Here is a 12,824-nt window from a genome sequence, read left to right as displayed (position 1 = left end):
ACAACGTTGTTAGAGAGAAAGTTCAAGAATTTTGACCCAGTGACACTCAAAGGATGGTGATGTATTTCGAGGTCTAGTTGATGAATGACTTGTACCTTGTAGATAGGTTTCAGGAAGGCAGGAGGTGAGCTACTTGTTGCAGGATTCCTAGCCTCTGACCTTTAGCTGCAGTATTTATGTGCCTGGGAGTTGGTTTGGAACAATTTGGGTGATAATGAGTCACAACTGCCTGCAAAAGATGGTGCAGCTGCCTTTATTGTTTACTGACAGAGAACCATTCCAGATTAAGATAGCTCAGTTATTGGTTGTTAAACAAGAAACAAGACAAATACAACAAATAATCAATAAGGCCAACAGTGAACTAGTTTACCAAAACTGCAAGTGGCAAAGGGACGGTGGCCAGTGTGAGTGGGTGTGCGGTAGTTCCCCAGTGTTATTGTTACTGTGTGAGCCATGACCTTCTGGGTTATGACAAGGCACCCATTCACTGCTCTGAGCACTTTTCACAACCCCTGCGTCTAACGCTGTCGAAACCGTTTCTTCAGAATGTCCAGCGCTTTTTGCATCCACAGTTCCTTCGGGTCAACACAGATCTCCAAACCCCCTGTTGTCTTGAAGCTGAGCAGAGAACAGAGAGGTTACAATGTGACAGGAGGTCAGTTTAACACGCATGGTAATATCGCCCGTGTGAACCGGAGCCAGTTACTCTGGATTCTCCATCCATTTCCTGAACATTACTGCAAAGTGCTATTGGAAGTGTTTGAAGGGGCCAGTGTAGAAGGATCTTCACTTTCAGTTTATAAGTGTAAAGGGAGATTTATTCTGTATCTGATCCCAAGCTGTACCTATCCTGGGAGTGTTTGATGGGGACAGTGCAGAGGCAGCTTTACTCTGTATCTAACGCCATGATGACATTTGTTACCCATTCCTAATTACCAGGAGGGCAGTTGAGAGTCAACCCTGTTACTGTGGGTCTGGAATCCCATGTAGGCCAGACCAGGTAAGGATGGCAGTTTCTTTCCCTAAAGGACATTAGTGTTGCAGCTTTTGTACTCTGACTGACTCGCTGTAAAGGCCAACATTCCATTCACCTTCATAATTAATACTGGGCAGTGCGTTGGCTCAGTGGTTAGCACTGCTGCCTCACAGAGCCAGGGACCTGGGTTCGATTCTAGCCTTGGGTGACTGTCCGTGTCTCCTTGGATTTCCTCCGGGTACTCCAGTTTCCTCCCATAATCCAAAGATTGCCCATAGTGTTAGGTGCATTAGTCAGAGGGAAATGGGTCTGGGTGGGTTACTGTTGCCCCAAAGGGTTTGTTTCCACACTGTAGGGAATCTAATCTAATCTTAATATGATTTGTGACTGATCCAATTGTAGCCTCCTCCCCAAACTTTTGACTCTCTCATTGACCAATGCTCTCTGACCTGTATGTCATTTACATCATGCCTCAGGAGCCACCTTGCACTGTGCTGACTGTGTACTGGTGTTTAATGCCTGGGCTATCACTGTTGTCACATTGTCAAGCTTGTCACAGTATCACATTCCCAAATAGTGTGTCCAGACCCCTGAAATCCTAAAAGGAGTGTCAGATGCACCTTAGTGAACTATTTATAACAGATCGATACCTGTGATTGGTTCACACAGCCTGTCAATATGTTATGCCAGTTTGTTCAGTACATTTCTCCTTTGTTCAGGACCTATAACATGAGCCCAGAGTTCATCAATCCCCTGCTGCTGATAACTTACAGGACACCAGGGGGTGAGCAATCTGGCATTGCTTTGGAGCTATCAGTGTGTCCTTCTTCAGGGAGAAGAGTGCTGTGAATCACTGCAGATAAAGAGAATATTTCAGATATTAAAATTGGTCAATGATTGTTGAGAGCAGTTACTTTCCTTCATTATAAGCAAATGAGCTCTGTAATGAAACAACGCTGGCTCTGAACTTCCAAAATACTTTATGCACTTATTGATACATCAGTCACTGCGTCATTCAGTGTTGGGCTAGGGTGATTAGATTTTTTAGATTAGAATACTTACAGTGTGGAAACAGGCCCTTCGGCCCAACAAGTGCACACCACCCCGCCGAAGCGCAACCCACCCATACCCCAACATTTATCCCTTACCTAACACTACGGACAATTTAGCATGGCCAATTCACCTGACCTGCACATCTTTGGACTGTGGGAGGAAACCGGAGCACCCGGAGGAAACCAACGCAGACACGGGGAGAACGTGCAAACTCCACACAGTCAGTCGCCTGAGGCGGGTATTGAACCCGGGTCTCTGGCGCTGTGAGGCAGCAGTGCTAACCACTGTGGCACCGTGCCGCCCACTAATGAAGTCACTCATTGTGTCTGCCATTAGTTAAACTTGTCCTTGCAATCTGCAACTCAGGAAAGTCAAACAGATTACAGTGCGTGTGAGATTGTGAAGGAGAAAATGATCAGAAGACCAGTCATGTGGCTGGAAAAGTGTGACATAGAGTTCAGTTTGGAAAAGTGAGTGATAAATTTCGGAGAATGAACCAGGTTACAAGACACGTACATGAGACAATCACAAATCCACATGCAACACTTGCCCCTTTTAGCAGAGGGCTCAAATATAACAATCAGTTTCACTTTGTCAAGCTTGTTACAGTATCACATTCTGGAATAGTGTGTCCAGACCCCTGAAATCCTAAAAGGAGTGTCAGATGCACCTTAGTGAACTATTTATAACGGGTCAACACCTGTGATTGAGAGGCTGTGTGAACCAATGTGTTGTGCCAGTTCAGTACATTTCTTCTTTGTTCAGGACCTATAACAAGAGCCCAGAGTTCATCAATCCCCTGCTGCTGATAACTTACAGTAATGAACACCAGTTAGATCATACATGGAGCTCTGGATGCGGTTCTGGGCACAGCAGCACAGTTTAGAGCTACAAAGAACAATAGGATAGGTTAAGATTAACAACTGGACAGTGGGGAATGACTGGATGGGCCACGATTAAGGAAATGATTGGACAGGGCTGGGAATGTTTCCTTTGGGACTAGTAATACTGAGAGGTGATCTACCAAATGTGGATTAAATAGAGATCCCTAAACAGACTGGGTTGGACAGAGCTATTCCTTTTGGTTGAGAGATTTATAATTGTGGAGTGGATGGACAGCACATATATTTAGAATAAGATGCTGAAGGGTTGTGGGTATTGAAGGTAGAGACAGAAACCACAGAACGTTTAATCAATATTTAGATGAACACAATGATTCCAAGGCATAGAAGGCTTTGGGCTAAAGTACTAGAAGATGGAATTAGAATAGTTAGGTGGCTTTTGACTGGTGTAGACGTTATAGACTGAATGACTTTTTTTCCCTGTGCTGTAGACCTCTGATATCAGTGCTGATGGAAGCTGGAGACTATACATCCTGGCACATCACCTTGGTCTTCCTGGCACTGATTGTCAATCCAAGGAAGCTGATGCTACAACTGAGTTCCGTATGGGGTGCCACCATGGCATCACTGGCAAACAGCAATTTCTGGACTGGGATTTAACACACTTCGACCTTGGTGCAAACTCCTGCCAAGTTGTACAGCTTGCTGTCAGCTCTGGTATGGCGATAGAGGCCCTCAGTTGTACAGCTTGCTGTCAGCTCTAGTATGGCGATAGAGGCCCTCAGTTGTACAGCTTGCTGTCAGCTCTGGTATGGCGATAGAGGCCCTCTGTTGTACAGCTTGCTGTCAGCTCTGGTATGGCGATAGAGGCCCTCAGTTGTACAGCTTGCTGTCAGCTCTGGTATGGCGATAGAGGCCCTCAGTTGTACAGCTTGCTGTCAGCTCTGGTATGGCGATAGAGGCTCTCTGTTGTACAGCTTGCTGTCAGCTCTGGTATGGCGATAGAGGCCCTCAGTTGAGTATCTGACCACATACAATAGCAGCATTGAACAAAATATAGTAGAGTGTCAATCCTGGGAACCAACCTCCACCCAACTTGGAAACCTCCAATGTTCCTCAGTTGTTGATGAGTTAGCACACAGAATCCTGATAGCAAGGGCAAGATTGTGGAGACATCATCCATGCATCTTGTTAGATTGAAGGATTAAGAGAGAAATGGTAAGGAGAAAGAGGCAGCACATTCCATACACTCATCACGATCTGCATGAAAAAGTTGCCCCTTAAGTTCCTTTTTAACTTTTCCCCTTTCACCTTCAACCTATGCCCTCTAGTTCTGGACTCCCCCACCCCAGAGAAAAGACCTTGTCCATTGACCCTATCCATGCCCCTCATGATTTTCTAAACCTCAATGAGGTTCCCTCAGCCTCTGATGCTCCAGGGAAAATAGCCTCAGCCTATTCAGCCTCTCCCTATAGTTCGAACCCTCCAACCTTGGCAACATCCTTATGTTTAAAAAGCATCTGTATGGTCATACGAATAGGATGGGTTTACAGGGATGTTGGCCTAGTGCTGGCATATGGGACTAGATTGGCATAGACGAGTTGGACTGTTGGGTCTGTTTCTGTGCTGTACGTCTCTATGACTCTACAACTAAAATGAAACCAGGTACTGAAAAAGAAATAGAGAAGAAAAGGAAAAAAATTGAATAAGGCAGAGGGAAAAGAAGACAGAGAAGAACTAAGAAAAGAATCAAAAATGCAACATTTCTAAATCTGCAACAGCTATTGCACACACTCAAACATGAGAGAAAACTGTTGACAGTACTGCAGAGATAACGACCAATAGTTCATACATATGACAATCCTAATTAAAATTCAAAAGGTGTTTACATTCCTAATGATCTGATTTGGGTTTTCTTAAAAGCAGGGTGGCGTGGTGGTTCAGTGGTTAACACTGCTGTCTTGCAGCACCAGGGTCACAGGTTCAATTCCAAACTCAGGAAAAGGTCTGCGTGGAGTTTGTGCATTCTCCCCGTGTCTGTGTGGGTTTCCTCTGAGTTATCCAGTTTCCTCCACACTCCAAGGATGTGTAGGTTAGGTGGATTAGCCATGCCATCGAGTCCAAGGATGTGTCTGTTAGATGCATTCCTGCATACCCCTGATAACCTTTCATCCCCTTAGTAGTCGGTTTCCTCAACAATGATTAAGTGTGGGGCTGTTCTTACTCTGTATCAAGCTCAATCTCTTACCAAGAAAGATGTTTGTTCATACAATAGGGGCAAAAACAAAAACCGGAAAAGGAATGCTAATACGCATCAGAATGTTGAGAGTCGTCTGAGCTGGAGTTGTGTGTTCTGTCCTTGTTTGCTATGATCTGCCTATATTGCCTGCAAAACAAAACTTTTCACCGTACGTGGGTACATGTGACAATAATCAATCCAATTAAATCAAATCAAGGCAGGGAGGGCATTTGTTCTTGTCATTTCCAAGTTTTACTGGCTTTTCCTTTTGATCTCAAACTGCAGACTGGAGGAAAACTCCACTAAAAGAAACTCATATAAAAACAAAACCATTCCCTTGCTACCAAACCCTGTGACATTTACCTGCAGCGTGACTGGCCCTGATCCAGACCATGGCCAGGAGAAGGAGTCCAACAAGAAGGTAAGCTTTCATAGCTCAATCTGTGAATAGCAGCAGTGAGCAAGGCAATAGTGAGCAGTGTTCTGGGGATGGCTCCACTCAGCCGTGACTAGAACGGGAATGTGTGATCCTGCTCTTAATGACAACTGGAAAACTTTCAAATCAGGCTACAATGCAGGAAAGATTTACATTCCAGCAATGATTATTCTACGTGCCAGTCTTCCTAATTTAGCTGAATGAGAAGCAATGAGACGTGGAGCTGCCAAATGGGTGTTTGAAGTACAATGTGAAACTGCTGGGAGTTTGTACTGAACAGTTTATCCTCAGACCTTTGTGTGTATGGAGCCTGTAAATCTAAACTCCAAACACGTAGCCAGATGAGTCACCAAGGATAATACAGGCATTGGACTGTAGGGCAGACAGAAAAGGAGAGAAACTCTGAAACAACAATGCTCATTTCTTAGAATATATAACTAATATCAACCATACTTTGTTAGATAATTGCTTTTTGTGGCAGTGGGCTCCCCACTGTCTCATGAAGAAATTTCTCTTCATCTCAGTCTTCAGTGGCCTACCCTGTGTCTTTAAACTGTGGCCCCTGGTTCTGGCAGGTGTCCCATTGCCTCTACAGACTGTAGACCTGAGGAAGATCTCATGTAGGAGTACCCCCGTCTTGCAGATTCAGGTGCCCAAAGTGGGGGACTCTCCCAGCTCAATGTATTTATTAAATATGTACATATTTCTAGAGGGTGAAGGTGTTGAGGAGATAGGGAGAGAGTAAGAGTATGGTGTGGAGACAGAGGTCAGCCATGTTAAAGATGAATAAGAAATTGGGAGAACATCAGGAGGTGGAGAAGTTGACATTTCGGTGTCCTGTAGGGGGATTACACCCAAAACATCAACTTCTCCACCTCCTGATGCTGCCTGGCTTGCTGTGGTCTCCCAGCCTCCTGCTTGTGTACCTTGGATTCCAGCATCTGCAGTTTTTCGGTCTCTAATTATGTTAAAGATGAAAGGCTGATTGAGTTTGATGGTCTGATGGCCGTCCTTGCTCCTGTCTCCTCTGTTTCTACAAGCAATGGTAATGTGGCAAGAATCTGAGAACATACCAGCAAGTTAACTGACTTGCTCTTCACAACACCATTGCCCATAAAATGGTTCGGCAATGTTGCAATCCATTTCAACCCTGAGATTTCACCGTCTCATGAATTAGTATTTGCAGTAGGTGCTTAGAGCATATGCTAATTACCATGGGCCACTGGCTGGGTTTCAGGTGCCATGTGACTCACCCCTGGGAAAACATGTCTAGAACTGGTCCCAGCCCAAAACATTATCATCAACTAATTGCCCCCACCAAATGATAGCAGCATTTCAACAAAGCAAGGGGCCACCATGTCTTCTAGAGCAATTGGGAATGGGCAATTCAACAACCTGAACATAAATTTGACTATTTAGATTTGTTCCATGTCACTACTAATCTTTTCTCAAACCAGTGATTCATGAGGGATTATGATTTTATTCAACATTGTGCTGCCTGAGGAGGTGGGTAGAAGCAAATACAATAGCAAAATTAAAGAGGCATTTAGATAGACAGTTGAACAGGCAAGCAACAGGGGATACCGATGAGATTAGTTTAGAATGGCATTGTGGTCCACATAGACTTGGTGGACTGAAGTGAAATAACTGCACAGAGGCCAGTATCCCATCACAATCTCATTATTTATTTACACCGTAAGAGTCCTTTTACATTGATCTAACTCCCTTAGAGCCAGCTCTAAGAGTGAACAGAATCTCTGACACTCTTTTTTTTGTTTAAACCCCCATGTTACTGCAATACAGAAGTAATGCTTAATTTCCTCACGTCGTCCTTGTGTATGTGTAAGTGCAGGGATTCAGTAAAAACATCATGTGCAAAATAATTTTATTCAACATTTTCACCACCTGGAAAAATACCCATGCAGCCAGGGAACCAGTAACATATGTTGTGGGGAAAATCTCGGAGCCAGAGTCAGGGTTCAATGACAGAGTTTATTGCACAAGGAAATACCGGAGCTCTGGGGAGAGAAAGTCACCAACAGCACAGGGGTCAGCTGCGAATCTTCTCTCAACCCGGAGCACATGTCAAGATATTTTTATACATTTTTGTAATAATGTATAAGGTCAGTGATGAGGTTATTGTCTTTGTAACATGGTTGTTTATGGTAAACATTGCAGAATCATTAATAGTTTCGGTGCAGTCATTGTCAGTTCCAATGTAGCCTTTCTTAGTTTGTGTGGTCATTGTCAGTTTCAATGTCTGCGCGGAAGTCCATTGCTGTAGTAATGGGTGTTAATTGCTCTTCCTGAGAAGGACGATTACTGCAGCCCTGGCTATTAGCACACTGTATTGAGTCCGTATCAAAAAGTTAGCATTTCTATTAAAGGTGTTGGCTAGACCCAGACATTTTGGCGGGCAGTGTATCCCCACAACACATGTTACTCGTGTATTAGATTAGATTACTTACAGTGTGGAAACATGCCCTTCGGTCCAACAAGTCCACACCGACCCTCCGAAGACGAACCCACCTAGACCCATTCCCCTACATTTACCCCTTCACCTGATACTATGGGCAATTTAGCATGGCCAATTCACCTAACCTGCACATCTTTGGACTGTGGGAGGAAACCGGAGCACCCGGAGGAAACCCACACAGACACGGGGAGAATGTGCAAACTCCACACAGTCAGTTGCCCGAGTTGGGAATTGAACCCGGGTCTCTGGCGCTGTGAGGCAACAGTGCTAACCACTGTGCTGCCATATTCTCTCGCCCACCCACCTTAAACTAATCAACTAGGTCATGAGTGCATTGTGCTGGCATTCAGGTGGCCCCAGGCAGTGTCTGTGTTTGCTCTGTTGTCTCTCTCTCTCCATATTGTGGTCCGGTGGTCATCTTGTGTGTAAAGTGGCCAACTTATGGCTCAGCGGCCATCCTTTGTGTCCGTGTGCCTAGTGTCACCCTGCCCTGTGCCATCTGCCACTTCACATGCAAAGTCTGGTTGGGGCAATGTTTATGTAAAAAACAAAGTGAAGGGTAAGGATTCAAATAAAAATTGAGTTGGAGGAGGAAATAAAGCACTTACCTCCACCCCCCAACATGGTGCCAACCTGTCCCAGACAGCAATGATTTCTATTAATATCAACCAAGTTCACAACCCCAGTCAGGCAATCATGTTCTGTGCGGCTGATCTCATTACAATCACAACACAAAGGGCTGTTCCTATGCTGTACTGTTCTGTGTCCTATATGAGGGAATGATGTTCGTGGTTCTGCTCATACCTTACCAGAGAGCTTCCACATGTGCTTTGTAGCACAGTTTAACTCCCATCTGACTCTCCCTCCTAATTCTCAGCCAATCACCTGACAGTGTTTTACTCTCAGAATGGAAAGTGACCAATGGCAAGTGAAGGTGAAAAATGGCAAGAAATGCAAAGCGGTTACTCCTGTGCAGAAAACTGAAAGGTGAAGAATGAATTTGCTCAGAGACAGGTAAAGCAGAGGGAAACTTTCTTCAGAAACAACCTTTATTTCATTGTCCTGATGAAGGAGCACCGCTCCGAAAGCTGGTATTTCCAAATAAATCTTTTAGACTATGATCTGGCGTTGTGTGATTGTTTAACTCAATGGATAAAGGTCAGGAGCTGGGATTCAGTGAGGCGATGAGGGAGGAGAAAGGGAAAAAAAAATCACAACCATTCCGAGGATACCAATGGAGTTAGAGTGGGCCCTTCAGGGAGTGCGACAGATGCCAAGAGGCTGGCCCACACTCTGATCTACCTCCCCAACCCCAGACGCTGACCCCCACCCCTCAAAGGGGTCCCTCACATCCCACCCCCAGTGGGGAGAGAGTGGGGTTGTAGTTGTGCCCATCTACCCCTTGGCCCAGTGTGGTTGAAGGGGATAGTCAAATACACTCCAATAAGGGTGGGGACTGAATGTCTGTGCTGCACTCCAGTCTCTGGGAAGATCCTGGGATCAGCTGGACAGTTGCTGGATTCTTGTCCAGTGTCAGACCTACTGTTCCCTCAGTCTGTCTGATTGTTATTCAGTCACATTTCCACTATTCCATGAATGGTCTTCACTCATTTTGACGATTGGAGTACACATGGGGAACGTTAATTAATTACTGCCCACAGTCTTTCATGTTAATGAGCACAGCAACTGGAATATTGCAAGTGATCAGGGAATCAGTTTGTGGATCCACCTTCTCCATTCTGCCTGTCCCCCAGTGTAACACCAGTCAGTCCAACACTCCATGTGTTTCCAGTGGATTGAAAGATTGTGCTTTCAAAGGGTTCTTCTCTTCCAATCCCCAGTTTCTTCTCCAGAAATGCCACTGCATCTTGAACCCATTTCTCACTCGCTCTCGTACAAATTCTCATCTTCCTCCTATTTGTGAAGCTGAAAGAGTGAGATGAGATTATGATTATCAGAGAATCACAGGCACCAGCTCCAACCCTTTCATTTCCTCAGACTGTGATAAAAACACCTTGAAACACTCACATGATGGAGGGGGTGGAGCAGCCAACTGTCCTGGTGAAGCTTACGAGCCGTTTATGAGGAATGCGAGTGGTCTTAAAGTTCTCACAGCAATCGACAGTCACAGAGCCAGCTGCAATGTGGAGGAGGAGGAATGGAGACAGTGAAACCTTGAGCACATTCACAGCACATTCTCACACAGTCACCGTATCCTACACGTCTTCACCTAGAAACACTTTGAGTGCAAACAGACCATTCAGCCCATCTGCTCCCTGCTGCAGTTTCCAGCCCTCTTTGCACAGGACTTCTCACCCCATCCACATATCCTACTATTCCTCTCTCCCTTGTGTGTATGTTAAGCTTTTCTTTAAAACATCTCAATGTTATTCAGGTTGACCACTCCTTTTGGTCTCAGAATCGACTGTTGAATCTGCCTCTGAGTGAAGGATATTCTGCTCAGTTCCCAATGGGATTGATTAGAGACTGTTTAAATGGATCATTCCAAGTTCTGCTCTCTGTCGCAAGTGGAAACATATTCCTCAAATCCAGCCTATCAAACCGCATGGGCATCTCCAAACCCTCATCAGGTCTCCTCTTAGACTTCAGTGTGCTTGGGGAAAATCTCACAGCCATTTTCACACTAGAAATGGAAGGTGTTGCATTTTGTAAGGCAAGCCAGGGTAAGACTTATACAGTTAATGGTAAGATCTTGGGGAGCGTTGCCAAACAAAAAGACCTTGGGCTGCAGTTCCTTGAAAGTAGAGTCTCAGGTGGATAGAGTAGTGAAAAAGCTGTTTGGTACCCTTACCTTTATTGATCACTACCTTGAGTATAGGAAAGATGCTCTGAAACTTGAAAGGGTTCAGTAAACATTTACAAGGATGTTGACACGGTTTAGAAGTATGGTGCTGGAAAAGCACAGACAGCTTTTCCAGTGCCATACTTTTTGACTCTGATCTCCAGCGTCTGCAGTCCTCACTTTCTCCCTGTTGCCACAGTTGGAAGGTTTGAGTAATAGGGAGAGGCTGAATAAGCTAGGGATATTTTCCCTGAGCATTGGAAGCCGAGGGTGACCTTATAGAAGTTTATGAAATCATCAGGGGCATGTATAGTGTGAACAGTCAAGTTGTTTTCAAGAGAAAGTGAGGGCTGCAGATGCTGGAGATTAGAGCTGAAAATGTGTTGCTGGAAAAGCACAGCAGGTTAGGCAGCATCCAAGGAACAGGAGAATCGACGTTTCGGGCATAAGCCCTTCTTCAGGAATCCTGAAGAAGGGCTTATGCCCGAAACGTCGATTCTCCTGTTCCTTGAATGCTGCCTGACCTGCTGCGCTTTTCCAGCAACACATTTTCAGTCAAGTTGTTTTCCTCAGGATAGGGAGCCTAAAACTAGACAACATAGATTTATGGTGAGAAGGGAAAGATTTAAAAGTGACCTAATGGGCAACATTTTCATGCAGAAGGTGGTGTGTGTGTGGAATGATCTGCCAGAGGAGGTGGGGGACGCTGGTACAATTACAACTTAAAAAGTATTCTGGTTAGGTATATGAATGGGAAGAGTTTAGAGGGATATGGACCAAATGCTGGCAAATGAGACTAGATTTGTTTGGAATATTTGGTCAACATAGACAAGTTGCTGTAAATCTCTATGACTAGAAAGTGAAAATTGACAGGATTGGAGAGAGGGAGCAGGAGAGATTAATGAATTGCATGACACTAGTGAAGTGCCATCACCAGTTTGATGGGCTGAGTGATCTCTCTCTCTCTCTCTCTGTTATGTTTCTATTTGGAAACATTGGCCCACAGTCTCTGAATGGAGTCAGGAGGAATCATTACATTAACTCTAATAAGTAACACAAACAGTCGATGGAAACCAGCATGAGCTCTGGAAACTGTTCCTGTTTTCCTCATTCTCAGGTTTTGAGCAAAGATTGGGAAGAAGGAAGCCTCTCTCTTACCTGGAGCTGCAGCCACACCATCCTGGATCAAGCAGATTGCCAGTGCTCCTACCACAACGGCAGCTACACACAGTGCTGTCCTCATCCTGGCCCGGCTCACCTTGGGAGTGTTCAGTGTTGAAGAGGGAGTGTGGCTGATGAGGGAGCTGTCACCTCCTGCTTTATATCCTGGAGTAACTGCACCCAGTCAGCAATATGGACACCCCCTGAAACTTCCCCAGTGCCCCAGCAATGACAGCTCTCCCTGGAATTGGTCCTCCATGGCTGTTCTCCCTGAAATGGGAAGTTCATGTTGTTCTGTGAATGGGATTCTTGGAGACAGGAGCACGAGCAGCTGGATCCTCTGAGGTCAGTGTTTCTCAGCAAACTGTCATCTCGATTCCCTCAGCCCAACCCCAACTTCCCTCTCCGGGTGAGAGAGACAATGAGAGCAATCGAGCTTCCTGATTGACTGAATCCCCCTCGGGGAGGCAGCTCAGAGCAGGAAGTGAGATTAACATCAACATAACTCACTGCAGGAGGAAAAGGCAGAGACAGCTGCATTTACATAGCACCTTTCCCAATTCAGGACCTCTCAAATCCTTCACAGGCAATGAGGACATTTTCAACAGAAGTCATTGACAATATTGTAGGAGAGACAGCAAGAACTGTGTACACAGCAATACCCCACAAGCTAGACTGTACTCATCACCTTCTGGAAGAGCACAGCAATTCAGGCAGCATCCGAGGACAGGCAAAATCGACGTTTCGGGCAAAAGCCCTTCATCAGGAATAAAGGCAGAGAGCCTGAAGCGTGGAGAGATAAGCTAGAGGAGGGTGGGGGTGGGGATAGAGTAGCATA

General features: G+C 45.3%; 2 protein-coding genes across 2 annotated transcripts; both read right to left on the bottom strand.

Moving 5' to 3' along the window:
* Positions 1 to 237: 237 nt before the first annotated feature.
* On the bottom strand, positions 238 to 5,640 carry LOC122558623 (C-C motif chemokine 18-like). The gene is made up of 3 exons (XM_043707412.1): positions 5,474 to 5,640; positions 1,748 to 1,829; positions 238 to 618 (listed from the first exon to the last, which is right to left on the bottom strand). The coding sequence occupies exons 1-3, from the start codon at positions 5,541 to 5,543 to the stop codon at positions 519 to 521; spliced, it is 252 nt and encodes an 83-aa protein (XP_043563347.1). The 5' UTR covers positions 5,544 to 5,640; the 3' UTR covers positions 238 to 518.
* Positions 5,641 to 8,765: 3,125 nt separating this feature from the next.
* Positions 8,766 to 12,388, bottom strand: LOC122558621 (C-C motif chemokine 5-like). The gene is made up of 3 exons (XM_043707410.1): positions 11,984 to 12,388; positions 10,051 to 10,159; positions 8,766 to 9,948 (listed from the first exon to the last, which is right to left on the bottom strand). Exons 1-3 carry the CDS (start codon positions 12,066 to 12,068, stop codon positions 9,735 to 9,737), a joined length of 408 nt encoding a protein of 135 aa, XP_043563345.1. The 5' UTR covers positions 12,069 to 12,388; the 3' UTR covers positions 8,766 to 9,734.
* Between the last annotated feature and the right edge of the window lie 436 nt (positions 12,389 to 12,824).

Source organism: Chiloscyllium plagiosum, chromosome 17 (genome assembly GCF_004010195.1).
Source record: "Chiloscyllium plagiosum isolate BGI_BamShark_2017 chromosome 17, ASM401019v2, whole genome shotgun sequence".
NCBI classification, from domain to species: Eukaryota; Metazoa; Chordata; class Chondrichthyes; order Orectolobiformes; family Hemiscylliidae; genus Chiloscyllium; species Chiloscyllium plagiosum.
This window is presented reverse-complemented; position numbering and strand designations above follow the sequence as displayed.